This window comes from Hylobates moloch, unplaced genomic scaffold (assembly GCF_009828535.3).
Source record: "Hylobates moloch isolate HMO894 unplaced genomic scaffold, HMol_V3 SCAFFOLD_16, whole genome shotgun sequence".
NCBI classification, from domain to species: Eukaryota; Metazoa; Chordata; class Mammalia; order Primates; family Hylobatidae; genus Hylobates; species Hylobates moloch.
Window position 1 is genome coordinate 33,384,038 of NW_026652291.1, and position 20,961 is coordinate 33,404,998.

The 20,961-nt window shown below is 39.2% G+C and overlaps 1 protein-coding gene across 9 annotated transcripts in view; it reads right to left on the minus strand.

The window, feature by feature from the left end:
• RGS6 (regulator of G protein signaling 6) overlaps positions 1-20,961 on the minus strand; it is a 642,060-nt gene that overhangs the window by 591,927 nt on the left and 29,172 nt on the right. For all 9 annotated transcript variants that reach the window (XM_058429366.1, XM_032134933.2, XM_032134936.2 and 6 more), the window contains exon 2: positions 17,784-17,887. In XM_058429366.1, coding sequence (XP_058285349.1) covers positions 17,784-17,867 — 84 coding nt within the window. In that variant the 5' untranslated portion in view covers positions 17,868-17,887. The remainder of the gene's footprint in view (positions 1-17,783; positions 17,888-20,961) is intronic.

A 20,961-nucleotide genomic window follows, 5' to 3' on the forward strand; every position in this document is an offset into this window, starting at 1 on the left:
GTCCCAACAAGGACATTTGCCGATGCTTTTTTCAGTCTCTTTCAAATCTCCTAAAACAGAAGCTGCAAACTTCTCTGTAAAAAGCCAGTTAGTAAATATTTTAGGCTTCACCGGTCATACGGACAGTCTCTGTCACAACCACTCAACTCCTCCATGGTATTTCAAAAAAAAGCCATAGATAATTCATAAACAAATGATGTGGCTGTGTTTCAATAAAACTTGATATACAGATACTGAAATTTGAATTTCACATAATGTTCACGTCACAAAATATGGCTTCTCTTTTAAAGTCTTTCAACCATTGCAAAATGTAGAAACCATCCTGAGGCTCAAGGGATCAAAGGCATGGGGACAGATTAGGCCCAACGGCAAGTTGTTTGCTAACAACTGTCCTCAAGTTGTAACATGTCATCAGCCACAGGAGACTTTTGTTTCAACTACTGACCCCTCCTTCCCAGCAACGCAATGAAGTTAATGACAGCAATAACTCCCTTCAGAAAGAAAATGCTCACTCCCTGCTTGCTCACTGACAGCTAGACTTTATCATCTGTTTCTTTGACTAGCTCCTTGAAGGGGCTCATCTACCTTGAGTCACATTAGCGCCCAGGGTCAGACTCTTCCCTGGCAGATTGGCCACCAACATTATCACTTGTGCACCTTTTGTCAGCCACTATATGTCACAATTCCTGACCAGAACATGGAAAATGATGGACAGAGAGGCCTTGGCAGAGTCAACAAGCAGATTGGCACATGTCTCTCAAACTAAGGGAAGTGTGATATGCCAGCACTTTCTCTCATTGTTTGAAAAAAGCACATAAAGCCTTCTACTGTGCCAGCTACACAACCATGAGAAGGTTATTTATTCACTGTATTGTTTAGCATCATAATTAATATTTTTTAAAATATAGGCCAAGCGTGGTAGCTCACGCCTGTAATCTCAGCATGTTGGCAGGCTGAGGTGGGAGGATATATTTGAGCCCAGGAGTTCAAGCCCAGCCTGGGCAGCACAGTGAGACCCTGTCTCTATAAAAAAGTTTAAAAATTAGCCAGGTATGGTGGTGCCTGTAGTCCCAGCTATGGGGAGGCTGAGATGGGAGGATCAAGCCCCAGAAGTCAAGGCTGAGTGAGCCAAGGTCACACCACTACACTCCAGCCCGGGGAACAGAGTGAGACTCTGTCTGAAAAAATAAAAAATATATATAAAATAAGAGACAAATAGTCCTATAAGGAAGCCACAGTGGATGAGACTACAGTAAATGAGGGCTTCCTTTATTCATTTTGAATGTATCTGCTCGGTCACTTCTCCTCGATGGCACGGGCTTGTTTGTGCCCTGAGTGGGGCCTAACAGGAGCACCCAGCGAGCAAGGTGTGAAGGTCTTTAAGCCACCCTCCCATCCTCACTGCCAGTCTCTGAAACTCTGCTCTTTTCTGCCCTCCAATGAATTTCAGCCAATACAAACAGACATCCCAGATTTAGTTTAGATTGCCACATATCAACCATCACAAATACAGGAAGGAAAAACAAAACTTCAGCGTACCCCCTCCCTAGCTATGAAAAAGACAAAAATTCCAAAATTATTTTCCTTTCCTTCTCCAAGACAGTGTGGTAAGTAGAATAACGGCCCTCCAAAGATGTCCACGCCCTAATCCCACAAACCTATAAATATGTTATCCGACTTGGCAAAAGAGACTCTGCAGGTGGGACTAAGTTAAGGACTCTGAGATGGGGAGGTACCCCTGGATTATGTGTGTGGGCTCCATGTAATCACACGGGGTTCTATAAGAGAGAGAAAGGAGGGTCAGAGTTGGAGAAGGAGATATGATGCCAAGAGTAGAGGTGGGAGTGATGTGGGGCTATGACTTAGGGAATGTAGGCAGCCTCTAGAAGCTGGAAAAGGGGAGGAGATGAATTCTCCTAGAGCCCCTGAGGGCATGCAGCTCTACCAAATCATTTTGTACTCCTGATTTCTAGAATTATAAGAAAATGCATTTGTGGGGTTTCTTGGTTTTTTGTTTTTTGAGACAGGGTCTCACTCTGTCACCTAGGCTGGAATGCAGTGGCACGATCATGGCTCACTGCAGCCTTGACCTCCCCAGGCTCAGGTGATCCTCCCACTTCAGCCTCCTGAGTAGTTGAGATTACAGGTGCACGCCACCACACCCAGAAAATTTTTATACATATATTTTTTTAAATAGAGATGGGGTCTCATCATGTTGGCCAGGGTGGTCTTGAACTCCTGAGCTCAAGCAATCTGCCCATCTCAGCCTCTCAAAGTGCTGGAATTACAGGCATGCACCACTGTGCCTGGCCTTGTTTTAAGCCATTACATATGTGGCAATTTGTTATGGCAGCAATAGGAAACTAATCCAGGCAGCTGCTGAAAACGTTACAGACAAAGAGAAAGTGTAGTTTCTAATAAGTTAGCCACTGAACCTCATTACATCTAAGCCTGAAAAATGAAAGGAAAGGTCTACTCCTCTTTCATGCAGGGTCCCTAAACTCCAAAACTACTGAACATTTAAATAAAGTGAGGCATAAAATGGAAGGTTGAAGGGGGTGAGTGGGCAGTTCGAGAACACTGTAGTCATATACAAAAAGCATTACCCAAGAGGACTGCAAAGGATGAGATAGAAATGGAATGTGACTTATTTATAGCAAAGCCTGCCTCCCCTCTCAAGTGTGTGACAGAAGAGCTGTTTTAAAGTTTTATTCTTCAAACTTGGCTGCAGAACTTGGCTGCTTCTCAGAACTGTGCTTTTGTATTTAGCTTTAAAATATAAGAAGCAACCCTATGGTTAAACTGTAGGCAGAGGTGGTGCAGGCAGGAAAAAATGCTGTGGGGAGTGGAAAGAGGTTGAAATGTTATTCTTATTTAGTTAGTTGCTTAAGAAAAACAAATAGAGAATAAAATAGCAAATGTCTTGGAAGGGTTCCAAGTTGAAAATTTCTGAATATCCCCAGGCATCAACAAAGCTCTCAGCATAAGGGTAGTGCTGCAAAGCCAAGCGGACACTAGGATGGGGATGTGGTTTAGAGGTGAAGAAAACACTGGCCCTAATTGTTAGAAATCCCCTCACCGTCTTCCTGTAGTTCAATGACATAGAACTTTTACAACAACCCAGAGAAGCCCAGTCTATATATGCCAAAACCAATATTGACCTTCCAGAAAACCGTATATGTAATAGGAGTTGTAACACAGGTCATGCATTTTGACCTAGGAATTTTTTAATTTGCTATTAATAACAAACCCTAAATAAGTAAATCATGGTACATTATCTACTTAGAATATTATTCAACCTTTAAAACTATGATAGCCAGGTGCAGTGGCTCACGGCTGTAATCCCCGCACTTTGGGAGGCCAAGGTGGGCAGATCACGAAGTCAAGAGATCAAGACCACTCTGGCCAACATGGTGAAACCCAATCTCTACTAAAAATACAAAAATTAGCTGGGCGTGGTGGTGCATGCCTGTAGCCCCAGCTACTCGGGAGGCTGAGGCAGAAGAATCACTTGAACCTAGGAGGCGGCAGTTACAGTGAGCCGAGATCACACCACTGCACTCCAGCCTGGTGACAGAGACTCCATCTCAAAATAAAAATAATAAAAATAAATAAATAAAACTATGATAATGACGACATATTATGGCACAGATTAGTGCTTCGGCTATGGTAGAGAAGCACAAAATAGCACATACACTACGATTACCCTCCAGGTTAATGTGTTATGTATGCTACCGATACAAATTCAAAGACCGTGAGGAACAGACCAAAATGTTAACTTTAGTCATATTTGCATGACAGGAATATGTGAGATTTTTTCTCTACTTTATGCTTTGATTCTTTTGAAATTGAATTATTACTTTTTAAATGGAAAATGATTATTTCTGAAGAGGAATGGAAGAAAAATTCATTGGCAGAAGGCTCAGCTTTACCAATACCTTACCATGTGAGCTACAGAGCTAAAAATGTTTGTTTTCTTGCTTCAAGGTCTCCATATGAAGAATGAGGCTATAATTATATAAAGCACGTATCTTATATGTAGTATTACAAAATATATTTTCTCCTAAATACATCTCATATTTTCTATCACCTTGCCTTGGTTCACATAGCTCTCATCCGCTGGAATCAGTTTTTGGCTCTTTTCCACCGGCCAACTCCTACCCTTTCTTCAAAATACAGTTCAGATGATTTCTCTTCAAATTTCTTCTTCCTCAATAAGCCTTCCTTGTCCATACCAAGTTTTATTTATTTTTTTTTTTTTTTGAGACAGGGTCTCACTATATTGCATGGGCTGGTCTCGAACTCCTGGGCTCAAGGGATCCTCCCATCTCAGCCTCCTCAGTAGCTGGGACTACTGATGCATGCCACCACACCCAGCTCTCACACTAACTCTCTTATGGTTAATTTCAAACAGCTTTAAGGTTTTTTATTTTTATTTTTTTGGTAACATAATTCAGTTTCTTCCTCAAAACCACAGGCTTTAGAATACAGCAAATCTAGATTCAAATCCTGATAGCACCACTTAATACTAGTTATTTACTCCTTCTGACCCTCAGTTCCCTTATCTGTAATACAGGGTGAACACCACTTACCCAGCAAGCTATTCTGATGATTAAATGGCTCAATATATGTACAGCATCCAATGCAGTATCTGGTACATGGTAGGTGGCCAACCAAAGCTTCTTTTCCTCCTGAGTTCTGCATCACTCTCGGTCTCCCCAGTTGGACAGTAAAGTTGTCTAGGACAGAGACTGTGTGCTGTGCTACTTTTTATTCCCCACACAGAGCTTTGTCAGAAGCAACAGCTCAATAAGTACCCTACTTGTTCATTTGATCTTTGCAAAGAGCACTAAGCTTCACGCAGTGATAAACCAGAAATTGTTGTGGATTGAGTTGTGTCTGCCAAAAAGATATTTTGTAGTCCTAAGCCCTGGGACTTGCGTATGTAAGTTCATTTGGAAATTAGGGTCTTTGAGATGTAATTCATTAAGATGAGGCCACGATCAACTGGGGGTACGGGGATGTAGGCCTAAATCCCACAACTAGTGTCCTTACAAGGCCATGTGAAACACAGACGTAGGCACATGAGGCAGGTGAGGTAGGACAAAGGCGAAGACCAGGGTGATGCTGCTGCAAGCCAAGGAACACCAAGGATCTCCAGCAGCCACAGAAAGCCAGGAAGAGGCAAGAAAGGGGACTTCCCTAAGCCATCAAACGGAGCATAGCCCTGCCCATGCCTTGATTTCAGAGTTCTGTCCTCCTGAACTGTGACAGAATAGATTCCTGTTGTCTTAAGCCATACAGTTTGCGAGGCTTTGTTATAGCACCTTAGGAAACTAATACAGAAATGTTCAAAAGTGTCATACTGACAGATACTAGCTACTTCCTATTCTCTAAACCAAAAAGGTCTCTGGAGTCAGGTAAGGTTTCCTCCAGGTAAAGCTTCTTTTCAGGTCCATTTCATATTTGGAGGTATTTGCCTGGATTTATTCCCTCTGTCTACAGTTTTACATAACTAGGTTGTGATGGATATCATTTTGTTACTGTGGTGACTTTAGGCTCCAGTGTCACTCCCCCAACTACTTATCCTAGTGACTGGACATCCAGATGCCCAGGCCACATCCTGGCCATTAGCCCTGAATCCTCCTCTCTCATCTCCATCTAAAACTAATCACAGGTTAACTCTACTTTTAAAATATACTGGAAGTTTCACTTTTCTTCACCTCTACCACCATCACCCTAGACCACTAAGACACTCAGGATATATCTTTTCTAAAACAATTTAAGAGCAAACCAAGGCTATAAAAGATGGATCCACCTTCTCTGAAGGCCAATGTTCTGGGGTTCCACTTCTGGCAATGGCTAACTAGATGTTTCAGAATCACCCTCCTGCTGAGAGCAAATGGATATGCTGAAAAACATTTTGTCAAACATGTTTGAAGGCATTGGAAAGCAACCAAGACAGTAAGAGTTTGTGAGGCCATGACCTGAAAGAAGAAAACTAAGAAGATGAGCCCAGCAATTGGAGCTGCTTGTTCTTCTCAAGGGCATTGTCAATTTCTTAAACAAAAGGCATGATCAAGAAGCTGAACAGAGCTTTTGGCAGTGTCACAGAGTTTAAGGGACAAAAATTAGAGGTCAGAATCCTCCAAGGAGGAGGGGCACCCAGGGTTTTGGTTGGAATCAGAAGGGCTCCCTAACAGAGAGTAAAGGAGATCTAGAAATATATCTAGCCCTAAGAAGAACTGAAGTCCAACTACAAGTAATCTTTGTGTCTGACTTGATTAAGGTAATCCATTCCTATTTTGACTGACATAAAAGAATAAAATAGTTAAGTTCTCTCAGAAGTAACATAACATCGTCCTAGAGCCGTAAATGACTTCTTCTATATTACTTGTATAATGTCCAGAACTTAATAAAAAATAAACAGAAGAACAAAAGAAAAAAGAAAAAAAAGAAAGAAAAGGTTAGTAGAAACAGTCCAGCAAGTGATAAAGACTTTAAAGTATCAGATATGGACTTTGAAACAATTATGATTAATATGCTTAGGAATTAAATGACAAAATAGAGAAGTTTAGCAGAAAACTAGAAACTATAAAAAGAAAATTAAATGAAAATTTTAGAACTTAAAAAATCAATAACTAAGGTTACAAATTCAATGGGATGGCTTTAACCACAGATTATCTAATAGATTGAAGAGAGAATTAGTGAACTGGAGGATAAGTCAGTGGAAAATATCCATGTTGAAGCACAAAATGACAAAGGAATAAAAAATACAGAAAAGAGCATAAGAAACACATGAAATCTAGAGGAAAAAAGGTCCTAACATATGAACACAATCCCAAGAAGAGAGAAAAGAGAAAACTAGGCATAAACAATATTTGAAAAGTTAATGGTTAAGAATTCCCAAGCATAGCCGGGCATGGTGGCTCAAACCTGTAATCCCAGCACTTTGGGAGGCCAAGGTGGGAGGATCACGAGGTCAAGAGATCGAGACCATCCTGGCCAACATGGTGAAACCCTGACTGTACTAAAAATACAAAAATTAGCTGGGCGTGGTGGCACGCACCTGTAGTCCCAGCTACTCGGGAGGTTGGGGCAGGAGAATCACTTGAACCCAGGAGGCGGCGGTTGCAGTGAGCCGAGATCATGCCACTGCACTCCAGCCTGGGCGACAGAGCAAGACTCCATCAAAAAAAGAATCCCCAAGCACCAATCAAATAAAAAGAAGTTTTATAAGCTCTAAGGAGAATAAATTAAAAAGAAAATCACACCTCATAATAAAACTGCTAAAACCAAAGTGAAATAAATCTTAAAAGCAGCCAAAGGAAAAAACAGATTACATTCGAAGGAGGAATAATAAAACTTACAGCTAACTGCCCAAAAGAAACAATGAAAGCCAAAAGACAATGACAGTTATGATAAATAAAATAGCTGACAATCTAGAATTCTAAACCTAGAAAAAATACCCTTCACAAAATGAAGATGAAACAAAGACTTTCTTTTTTTCTTTGAAACCGTGCCTCACTCTGTTGCTCAGGCTAGAGTGCGGTGGCACAATCATGGCCCATTGCAGCCTTGACCCTCCCAGACTCAAGTGATTCTCCCACCTCCACCTCCTGAGTAGCTGGGACTACAGGCATGCACTAACATGCACAGCTAATTTTTTTTTTTCTTTCTTTCTTTTTGTAGAGACGTTGTCTCCCTGTGTTGCCCAGACTGGCCTCAAACTCATGGGCCAAGTGATCTTCCTGCCTCGTCCTCCCAAGTGCTGGGATTACAGGCGTAAGCCAACGTGCCTGGCCCAAAGATATTTTAGACAAACAAAAACTGAGAGAATTTATCTTCAGCAGACCTGCACTAAAGAAAATACTAAAAATTATTTCCGATGTAAGCACAGAGATGCAGAAAATAATAAAGAGCAATGGAAAAAATCACTTTTGAGTAAACCTACATAACCATCATATTTAACAAATAAGACAAAACATTTTATTTTAAAAAATGAAAAAATCTTGTAGGGTTTTAAAAATAAAGAATATTCTCCCTAACCATATCCCAGAATGTCAGTAGCCATCTCCCTTTCAAGACAATTATTAGGTTGACGAGAACAGAAATCCAGTAAACTAACTATGAGATCATTCCAAATGTGAATCCTGTCGCCCTAAAATTAGTTTCCCTTCAATGGATATTTGATTTCTTTCCAAACTTTGGATATTATTTACCAGAAAGATATCACTATTCTTTTGGAGTGGGTGTATGTCTATATCTATATATATGTCTTTGCATATTCTTTCCCTGATTGAAATAAGTTTTTAGAATAGAGAATGTTGATCAAAAAAATGTGTCCATTTTCTGTTTTGATCTGTACTGGCAAACTAACAGAACTTTTCAAAGTAATCCTTCTATCCTCCAATAATTTTAAAATGTATTTATTTTTCTTTCACAGATATCTATTCACTTTTATTTTTTTTCTTCACAATCCTGCCAATAGGGAATTTACAGCCATTCAGGTTCTCCATAGCATGAGAATACTGCAAAGGAGTGTCAATAACAAGAGTGATAAACTGCCTGCCAAAATGAAAAATCTTAGACTCCTTGAAATGAAATGAGGGGGGGAAATTGGAAAGATGAAATGAAGACTTAAACACACCAAAGGCTTTTCAAATTGGAAAGTTATACTCATTGAAATGCATCATATTAAACCACACTGAGCTATTCCCCACACTAAAAATACCATCCCTTTCATCTGTGGACACTGATACCACTGGTCTGGGACTTGCCTGCACGTCTGTCTCCTGCCAACCAAGATAATGTGATGGGGGAGCTTTTCTTCCAGCAAGTCTAATCCTGGGGGAAAAGGAAAACAGAACAGTTTTTTCCTAAGGCAATAAAAAAAGCTTCAAAAAATTTAATGAAAGGAATCTTAAAATGTAGACTGAACAATTAAATTAGTTACCCTGAACACTTTCTGAAGTTAGTCCTTGAGACAGAGTCTCACTCTGTCAGCCAGGCTGGAGTACAGTGGCACCATCTCTGCTCACTGTAGCTTCCGCCTCCCAGGCTCGAGTGATTCTCCTGCCTCAGCCTCCCAAGTAGCTGGGATTACAGGCACGTGCCACCATGCCTGGCCGATTTTTGCATTTTTAGTAGAGACAGGGTTTTGCCATGTTGGCCAAGCTGATCTCAGACTCCTAGTCTCAGGTGATCCGCCTGCCTTGGCCTTCCGAAGTGCTGGGGTTACAGGCATGAGCCACTGCATCTGGCCAGGAATTTTATTTAATGTTTAAAAAAAAAAAAAAAGAGGGGAAAAAAAAAAAAAACAAGCCCTAAGTGCTGAAGACCAAGACCAAAAGCCATTTGTTTTAAACACTCTGACTTACCTGTTTTTAAAGTTTTGGCTCAGTCCACTTTTTAAAGAAAATTAAAGTGAAGGAGGCTATGAAGTAATACAAATAATAAAGTGTGGGTTTCTCTATGTTAGATTACAAAAGACCTAGAATGTTAGATCTAAAAAAACGCTTTAGAGATCACCCAGCATAGCTAACCTCTCACTTCACAATTAAAAGAACTAGACTTAACAAAAAGTAGGAACAACTTACGCATGGCCATACGTGAGCGAGTAGGGCAGCCAGAACAAATACCCAGATATCCTGGTCCATTTACAGACTCTCTCTTGGGCTCTCTCAATTTATCTACATACAGGGAAGAGAGGGGCAGGCAATCCGTTTCTACAGGTATTTGCTTCAAAAGTTTATCCCAGAAGACTTGCTGAGAACTCACAGATACAGCCGAAGGAAAAGACCCCTCATTCCTCCTCATTATTCTCAAATTCTCGCTGCATCTTCTCAGTCACCAAATCCTGTTGCTTGAACCTCCTAAACATCTCTCAAACACATCCTCCCATCTGTATTACCACTGCCACTGATTTGGACATCATTTTTCCTCACCTGGATTCCTGTACAATCTCTAAATTGTCCTACCTCCAATCCTACCACTTCTCCAACACTCTCCCTCCACACCGAACCCCTCCACATCGATCACCCATTGACCTCCACACTGAATCTTCTCCACATTGACTTCCCCATTTCAGATTCCATTCTCCACTTTGAACAAATGACTCCCCTGCTTCAAATCCTTTCATGAAGAATTCCCTTATCAAGAAACGCAGAGTCTCAATCGCTTCCCTTTGCTTGTGGGATAATACCTGCATTCGTTAGGGTCTTATTGGTAAACAGATGACATACAAAGGACAATTTGAGGAAAATGTATTTCCAAAAGGACCAAGTTTAAAGGAGTTCTAGGGTACAGGGAAAGTATAAAAAAACACTCAGAAACCCCTGGCTAGTAGAAGTAGAGCTGTGTGGCAGATGGCTTCCAAAATGGCCCACAAAGATCTTCTGAATTCTGGATCTTGGTATTCACATCCTTGTGTAAATCCCTCACCTTTGGTGAGAGGTGGACCTAGTGACTTCCTGCTATCAAAACGGATGGGACAATATGTCCAAAATTGGGCTGGGGGAGGGATAGCATTAGGAGAAATACCTAATGTAAATGACAAGTTGATGGGTACAGCAAAACAACATAGCACATATATACCTATGTAACCAACCTGCACATTGTGCACATGTACCCTAGAACTTAAAGTATAATAAAAAAAGAAAAAATGTCCAAAATTAGGTTATAAAACACTAAGACTCCTACCACCCACCTTCCTTCTCTGCCTGTTGTCACTCTGATTAAAAAACTACCATGTTATGAGCTGCACTATGGAGAGACACGTGTCATAAATAACTAAGACTGGCCTCTGGCATACAGCCAACAAAGAACCGAGTCCACCATTCCAACAGCCCTTAAGGAACTGAATCCAGCCAACAGTCACATAAGTAAGTTTGGGAGTAGACTTTTCCTCAGCTGAGACTTCAGATGAAACCATAATCCCAGTCAACTTCTTGATTACAGCCTTTTAAAAGACACTGTGCTGGAGAACTCACAGAATCTGCACTTGGATTACTAACCCACAGAAATTGTGACATAATAAATGTTTTTAAGCCATTGAGTTTTGAGACAATTCGTTACACAGCAACAGATAACAAATACAAACTGGAACCACCCCAAGGCCCAAAAGGATGAGTAGATGAAAAGGATGTCCGCACCCAGAAGAGGAAAGCAGTCTGCAAAGGCCCAAAAGGATGAGTAGACAAAACGGATGTCTGGACCCAGAAGAGGAAAGTAGTCTGCCTTGAGAGAATCAACAAACTTCAGTAGAGGGATATGGCCAGTGCAAGGTTTTGCAGAGTGACACCCAGGAGAAGAAATTCTCTGACATTGCTCTTCTTCCCTCCCATCTCTTTCCAGACCTTTACTAACCAAACCCAACTGAAACCCAGAGGTCACAGGAGCCCTGTAAATGTAGTCCTCACAGCTCAGCCTCTGGGGCAGAGAGCAGCATGCAAAGGAGTTGAACATGGGTGTGAAGGCCCAAAGGGAAGATTCTTTGACAGTGTCTAAACTCCTTGGCATGATATGTAAGGTCTTTTGTGATCTGGCCCTAATCTATCTATCTAGCTTTATTCCTCAACCTTTCATCACAGAAACCTAGCTTCATATCAACCACTTAAAGTCTCCTGAATTCGGTATACGACATCACAAATCTGCTCTTTTACGGGCAGTAGTCCTGCCTCCTACACCTCCTCTCTCCTTCTTCACCTGGTTAATTCCTAGTCATCTTTCAAGAATTGAAGCAGGTGCCAAATCCTCTGGATGTCTTCTACATCATCATCCCCTCTCCTGGGATGGACTACATGACCCCTCTACCTCCTCCCACAACCCTCAGTTGCTTCTACCCACACTGTAATTGTCTAGTTCCCCACCTATCCCCAAGCTGGCCTGTGGGCTCATTCAGGGCTCCGTTCTCATCTTGCATTCCTAGCATCTAATAGTGTCTGGCACACAAATGACACTCAGTACGTATTTCCTGATTCCACAGTTTCTAATCCTCATCATGCCTTAGTCACCAGGACCTGCAGGTCCCCAGACTCTCAATTGTGCTGGCTTCTACCACTGCCCTCTATGAATTCCAAACCACACTCTATCCCTAGCTTCCTCCATAGCATCAGATTCTTCCAGGCTAGATCTTTCCCTTCTTGCTGCATACCACAGCCAATGTAACTAAAATAGTGTGACATTTACTTTCTGGATGTATGCCTAGACCAACTACTGCCCAGGACTTCAAGGGCCCTAAATCATTAGGGAGAGTGACCTTGGGGTATCAGAGCAACGTAAAGACTAGACTCAAATTCCAGCAGAAAAGGAGTCAGTGACTAGAAACGAATGGGTGAAGGAAGCCATCAATGACGCGTCTATGTAACTAACCTGTTGGTATACAAGAACATTGGCTTTTTTCGTCTTCCTCTAAAACTCCTATTTCATCTATGACACTATATACTACTGGCAATGTACAGTGTTGCTACTTAAACACCACTTCTGTTATGTATATAACATATAATTAGTACTACAAAATGATAATTTTATAAATGTCTTAAATGTTACTAGCAAGCCAAAGAAACAGGTTGCCACCAAGAAAATGTCATCTAACTTTCACTGTTGAATATTAAATAATTACAATTAAAGCTTTTTCTTCTAATGTCTGACTTAATTGGGCTTTATCTCAATCCAATTTAGATTATCTAGAACTATCTAAAATATTTCTTCAAAAGCTCAAAAGACCTTTAAACATGCATATAATCTCACAACATTGTTTTGATATCAGGGAAGTGTACTAATTTATGAAAGATCAAAAAGTTATAGAATGGAACTTTGAAATCATTGCAGAAAGGTGTTTGCACATTTTTAGACCAATTTCCTCCCTTTACAGAAGGGGAAATGAGGCCAAAGTATTATATTTTATTTATTAAGCTAATGGCGAATGCATATAACTCATTTTTTAATTCTTCTTTCTACTTTACATGGACACTGAATATATTCTTTTTGTGTTAGAAGTATCTCATAATTGAAAAGGAAGGAGGAAAAGAATGAAGAAGGTAGAAAACAAAACAAGAAGTAGAATCAGGAAAATGAAGTTCTCCATACAAAGCTGGGACCAGACAGGCAGAGCCTCTAGCTTTTGGATGTAGAAGACATCCAGAGTGTGACATCTGCCATGCCTCCATCCTTCTGGATATAGAAGACATCCAGAGTGTGATGTCCTCCACGCCTCCTGACCCAAACAAATCAAATTACCAGTCTAGTTAGGAGACCTCTGTCAAGAGGCATTGTTAACAGCAAAGATCCAAACAAAATCAGAAAGCAACCTACTCTTACTCGAAAGCAATCTTACCTATAAAAGAGGGTAAACATTTTAGAAAATCTTTACCCAAGAAGCAAAAGCACCAATGAGTAGAATGAAACTTTAGCATTAAAAATGTGAGACATTCCATCAATGATAGACTGGATTAAGAAAATGTGGCACATATACGCCATGGAATACTATGCAGCTATAAAAAGGATGAGTTCATGTCCTTTGTAGGGACATGGATGAAGCTGGAAACCATCATTCTCAGCAAACTATTGCAAGTACAAAAAACCAAACACTGCATGTTCTCACTCATAGGCGGGAATTGAACAATGAGAACACTTGGACACAGGAAGGGGAACATCACACACCGGGGCCTGTTGTGGGGTGGCGGGAGTGGGGAGGGAAAGCATTAGGAGATATACCTAATGTAAATGACAAGTTAATGGGTGCAGCACACCAACATGGCACGTGTATACATATGTAACAAACCTGCACGTTGTGCACATGTACCCTAGAGCTTAAAGTATTTTTAAAAAATCAATAAAAAAAAGTGAGACATTAATCCAAGTCAACTCTCCCAGAATAAACATGAAAGCCAAAGATCTGCCACATATTATTTTCATTAATTTAATATGCCCCATGGCTACTCAGCTCCAACAATGTGGTAACAGTAGTCTGTGGTTGATAACATGGTAGTCGCATAGGGTGCTAGAAAGGCAACTGATTGGAGTGGCCAGGCTCCCTGGACACCATTATGGCTTCCATGGGAAAGTGCTGAGGAGCCTTAATCAAGTTACTCACCCTCTCTATACTTTTAGTTCTTTCATCTATAAAATAAGACTAGAAAATATCTAAGGAAAAGCTACTAAAATCCCTATGATAAGAGCTTGGTTCTTCTACGTTTTGAGGGATCTACAAATAATTATGAAATCAAAAATCTAATTCAAAACACCAACTCTCTCATTACTTTGCAACACATGCTATGTCTGGATATTGTAAAAGACTAAGCAAGTGCTTTTCATACTTAGTTGGGCATCAAATTTTCCTGACAACATCTTGAAACTCAGATTCCTAGGACCCAGCTCAGACCTATTAAGTAGAAATACCTTGTGGAGGGGGTCCTTTGAGGATGAACATTTTTATAAAGCACCCTAAATGGTGTGATGTATAGCTAGGTTCAAATATCATCATTACACTGGGCAATTCAGTAACTCAGGATCCTAAGGATACAGGAATATAAAAAAGGTTAACAGGTCTGGGTGTCTTCATGAATAATAAAGGTTTTCTTTTAAATAGATCTTTAATGTGACCAATACATTTTTCATACACACCTCCAATCCAAACTGTGAATATGAAGGATGAAAAACTAAATTAGAAAGTCTGTTCAAGTCAATAAATAAGTCATGCCTTGGGAAAGTACAACTTCTCACAGTTAATGACATGAAAACATGAAAAGGAAATGAAGAGTGTTCTGAAAAGTGTGGGCTTTAAAAACCCACCCATCGTTACTCATATGTCAGGAGGTTACCAACCTAAATGTCATTTAAAAGTCACAACAACATTATGGACATAATCATCCACTTATTACTCGAAAGTTTACCCAAAAGTTTCATTTCTCCAGATTTGGCTTTTTAAATGTCAGCATCTGAATCAACACAATGCAGTCCAAGCAAAAATTTCACACTGAAAGTGTCTGACAACAAGAGAAAAAAAATAACAACAACAAACAAGAGAAAGAAAATAAAAATGAAAGCACAACTTTTTAAATGTAAATTTTAGTCGTGGGTATCCAAGGAAAGGTTTGGGTTTATGGCTATGACTTTGAATAAATGATTACACAAAAGGACTTCCAAAGAAAATGCTTTGAATTGTCATTGGCTTCACAATCCAAGCTTTACCGATGACACCTTGAGGATAATGTCCTACAGCAGGTAAGTTCTTGGTTGTAGCCAAAGGGCAGTCTACAGCAGCAGGAGTAGAAAACTATATGAAAATCCCATAGTTCAAGTACAACCATGGTTTAAGTCAGTCAGGTTAACTAGGTTTAAAATGGTGTCAGGGCCTGAGCTCACACTGTGCAATAAGTGTGTCTTCTTTCTAATAGACTGAACCAATTCGATGTTCCTTTTATGGTAATTAATATAGCAAATAAACATGAACATATATATATATATATATATATATACACTCTCTACACAAGTTTGTCACACGAAAGTAAGATATATTTTCATTACTAGTTGTCATTTCTCTAAAGAACTACAGCAATTGACATGTTAGTTACTAAATTAAACCAGAAAAATTAACCTTACTACCATCAAAAAGTAAAAACCAAGTCCTCATAAACCTGCAGGAAGTTTTTTTTTCCTGTAAACATAATACAAACATTCTAGTAGAAAGGTGGTTGGGTCACATGACCTTTGAATTTCTTATTCTTTAATAATCCATGAATTTGCAATCCTCTGAAGAATATAAAAATATTTTATTGTTTTCCTGTGTCTTAAAAAAACTCACTGTATAAATTTGCTCTAGACAACTTATTAACAGCACCAACATTTATAGATCTTATCATTTATTTTCTCTCCAAGTGTCACTGACTCTACAAGACCTAAACATGAAAAGAAAAAGAGATATTCATTATGGACCACATTGTGGTCTAAGTAGGATATAAGATGCCTCATTCAATGTATCTAAAGTGATCTTCACAATTACCTTCCTCTCACATTTTTTTTTCTTTTTACAGATGAAAAAATTGTGGCTCATGGAAGTTAAAGAACTAACTTACAGTCACACTGCTATTGAGTGGTAAAGTTGGAATTTTAACCTAAGTCTCACTCCAAAGCCCATGTTCCTACCAGCCTGGCACAGGGTCTCCCAGTTTGGGGGTGGGTTAAGAAAGTAACAATGACTCAATGTCTATTATTCTGTATGTTTCACTAATTACTCAGTCCCCTTAACCTATTTTTTTCTTTACCACAATTTAATAAGCATCATTCTTAGAGATGGGTTATCTAGACATTCTCTTGCAAAGCAAAGAATTACAGAATTTTACACTCAAAGCAAGAATAATTTGAGAACTCTATTTTTACAAGGAAAAGAGAAAAATTCACCATATTGATCATCCAGGAATATCTAGTTCCACATTGCCCATATAAGTAATACACAGAGCCTCTCAGAATACACAGAACTGAGTAGAAACTCAAGTAGTTAGTGAAATGAACATTAACTTATTTCCTTATTAACACACAAGAGTTAAATTTTCACAAACATGCAAACTAAAAAGGTGTACAATAAGAAGCAACTATGTCAAATTCAGCATGTACTAAAATAAACGTACATGCCATTTTCTTCCTTTAAAATGTATTCTTTTTCCAAATATCCCAATTTGAATTAATAGCACCAATGATTTTCATTCACCCAAGGTCAAAAACCCAGTCATCTTTGACCCTCTACTTGCCACCCATATTCCTTCAGTTTCCAAGTCATTTTTAATCCAGACTTTAATTCCTCTTATCAGCTTCTCTCAATTCTGAAGGTGATTTCACAGGCTGGATTAGTGTCTCTGCTTTCCCTGCTTACCTTTCACACAGACACAGAAATCTCTCTCCTAGAGCCTCCGCTCTATCTTGATAACAATCCATTCAGCACACTGGGGCAAGAGTCATAATCCCAAAGAGATCTCAATCTTGCAACTCTTGGCACAAAAGTTTTTCATGATTAAATTGTCTAATTCAACACTAACATCTGGCTCCAGCCAGCCTCTCTTCCCAAAATCCTGTCTGCATTTACTCCTTGTAATGCATCCTATGCCCAAGCTAACCAGTTCCAGTTGCTGTTACTTTCCTTAGCTCTGTGCCCTTGCTGAAACATCTTATCACCTAGTATGTTCTTCCTCTCTGCTTTCCACATAAAGCAATCCTGCACGTATTTTAAAGCTGAGTTCAAAGACCACTCTTCCACAAGCCCATTCTCACCTCTGAGGCTGGGAGAACTGGCCTCCTCCTCTGAAATTATATAACACTCTACTTGCACATCTATTTTGGAAATTAACATTTAGACTCTATAACAGTTATTTGTGTACATCTTATGTCTCCTACCCACTGTAAGCATCTCATACAAATATACCTCTGTATCTCCCACAGCATTCAGCCCAGATTTTGTACGTACTACGAGTTTGAAGAACTTTCAGTTCATACATCTTACACTAAGGCCTCTCCACTGAAGGAGAATGTGTCTTCCCATCTGCATTGCTTAGGCAACCTTTGGGTTTAAAGAAAACTAAATGGCATAATATTTTTCAAGTGTTAAATACCAAGTGCTCAAGTATGAACTTCCTTGAATTTTAGAACTAGAGAACCAGAGGATGTGAGAAGAAAATATGCCTTTATCAGTAAGGCAGTTTAGGCAGAAAACACTTGTCTTTTTATCAGCCCTACACAGAACACAACAGTCCACACGGAAAGCATGCACGGAACTTGACCAGATGCCTTACTTTGCAGTAGACGATCATGTTTGGAGAACTCTCCTCTGGGTCAGCAATCCCCACTGCTCTTTGATCCCCGGATCCTTGAGCCATCCTGAGTGTCTTCACTCACACTGCAAAAATAAATGAATAAACCATTAAGCCACAAAGGAATTATATAAAGAGGGCTTTGAAATGCAAAGAATTAAGTAACTTTTGGCAGACGCCATGAACACAAAACATGATATTACATGATATACTTTTTTAAAGTTAGAGGATGATTGTAGTCTTACTATCCACAAATATTCTTCTAATCCCCAAACAACATGTTATTGATTTTCAGCTCAGAATCGCACGCCCCAGGAGTGAATATACGACAGTCTTTTTTTTTTTTTTTTTTGAGACAGAGCTTTGCTCTTGTTGCCCAGGCTAGAGTGTAATGATGCGATCTCAGCTCTCTGAAACCTCCGCCTCCCGGGTTCAAGCGATTCTTCTGCCTCAGCCTCCCGAGTAGCTGGGATTAGAGGCATGCACCACCACGTCCAGCTATTTTTGTATTTTTAGTAGAGACGGGGTTTCTCCATGTTGGTCAGGCTGGTCACAAACTCCTGACGTCAGGTGATGCACCAGCCTTGGCCTCCCAAACTGCTGGGATTACAGGCTTGAGCCACCACACCCAGCCGCGGTAGTCTTAAATATCTCCTGAAGACAAATGAAGCCAATCATTTTGCTGTTGAGTTCACCTTGCCAAAGCTCATTTTCCGATTAATTCTATGCATTAAAATATGAATATTTTATTAGGGAAATCAAAATCCAGACCACAAGGAGATACCACTTCATACCCATTAAGATTATTATAATTTAAAAAAAAAAAAAAAAAAGCCTGAAGTAAGTCTTGGCAAGGATATAGGGAAATCAGAATCCTCAAACATTGCTGGTAGCAATGTAAAATGATACAGCCACTGTTGAAAACAGCTTAGTTGTTCCTCAAAAAAGTTGAACACAGAATTACCATATGATCTAGCAATTCCACTTCTAAGTACATACACAAAATAACTGAAAACAAATATCAAATACTTGTACATAAATGTTCATAGCAGCACTATTCACAATAGTTAAAAGGTGGAAACAACCCAAATGTCCATCAGTGGATGAATGGAAAAATAAAACGTGTATATCCATACAATGGGCTATCATTGAGCAATAAAAAGGAATAAAGTACTGACACACGCTACAACGTGGATGAACCTTGAAAACATGCTAAGTGAAAACACGCTAAGTATAAAAAGCCAGACACAAAACGTCACATATTGCTGTGAAATATCCAGAATAGGTAAATCCGCAGAGACAAGAAACAGATTGGTAGCTGCAGGGAGGATGGAATGGGTGACTACTTAATGGATACAGGGTCTCCTTCAGGGGCCTTGATAGAGGTGATGGCTGTAGAACACTGTGAAAGCGTGAAATGCCACTGAATTATACACTTTAAGATGGCTAATTTTATGTTATGTGAATTTCACCTCAATTAAGAAAAATAAATATATTTAATGTGGCCTTTTTGAAAAGCGTGAAAAGATAACAGTGTGAGATAAGAACAAGTATATGGAATTTTTGAGTGAAGAAGGAAGTTCAATCCTTGGTATGACACTGTATTTATTGTGTGACCTTGAGCAAGTACAAGAATCTGTTGGGTTTCTTTTCTTAATTTCCCTTTAAAACAAACATATCGAACACCTGCTATATGCTCCGAGTCATGCCAAGGCGCCTTCCCCTACATTGTCCTCAGCAGTTAAAATGTGAATTCCACCAAGTTCCCCGCAGGTAAGGGTCAAATAAGCTGAGCATGAGAGCAGAGTATAAAGCCATAAAAGTCCTATACAAATGTTATCCCTAAACTAAAAGGCTGCCTGGGTTATTTGCACAAAATTCAGAGGCTTTTCATCAAAGAAACTCTTATAAATACCATATGTGACAGAAAAGGCCATTTCAATTCAAAATAAAAATTCAGGAAACATATTATTATAAAAACAAGTTGCTACCAAAGGTCATTCCATAAAAACAAATTTGGGTGGAAAATGGGAAAGAGAGGAATTTGTAATTTATGCTAAGAGTTTAATTGCCGAAAATATCCCATCTGAATAACACTACCTGCTTTCTTCACTATTTATAAATTACAACGTTTTTTAAAATTAGATTACATAAAGAGGTAAAGAGCATCATTCTATAATATTATCTCTATACACTGTAATATCAGGATTTCTATGAATATAGTACTACATGGAAACACTGATTATCATTCTAATCAATGGCTTTTAAAATTAAATGAACAACACACGGTTTTATTTTTAAACAACTACTTAGTTGCCTACTCCTTTGCCTTAATACAGAATACAACAGAGCATGAAAACAAAAATTGAGTTCATTTATATATACTCATGTATCTATGTAATAGAGGCGTTTTAAGTTTCTGTTGCTTTATTTTAAAATGAACACTTTCACTTTAATGAGCACATTCTCTTCTACCTAGAAAACTGTATTATAATAGCAAGGTTAGAAATGACCTAGAAACAAACGTGTCAGGCCTCCCTCTGCCCAGCCACCCCCTCCCACCAACAGAAGCATTTGTGTGTGTTAAAACAGGCTGATGTTCCAGAGTCTAGACTTGAAACTACTGAGTGAATGCAGATAGTCTCTGTGTGAAGAATTTTAGTAAGCCTTGTATTCAGTAGAAATGCTTCTATTTTGGGTTCCTCTATTAACTCGTTTTGAAACTCAGACAAGCTATTTAGCTTTCCTGTGTCTAGAAAGAATCATTTCTAAAATAATAATATACTTTCTACTCCGTATGTCAGCAGATGTTAGAGAGAACTGGATGTGAAACCTACATAGGTAAAGATTTTCTAATTAAATTCATTGACTATTAAAGCTGGGGCTTGTGAAATTAAAGGACTAGGTTTTCATTCATTATAGTATGATGTAAAATACTTCTTTTAAATGGAGTACAATAGAAATGGAGTGTTTAGATTTAGTGGTAGAGAAAAACAGAATGTTTTCCATTGTACTTATATATACATACACATACACATTGTAAACAACCCAGGGGCTTCTATATTAACATTTGAAGAATTTGAACATTTTTCTGTAAACACGTAACTGCGTATCAAAAGAAAGAAAGCATGTTAATATTATTTTCCTATATGGACTCACA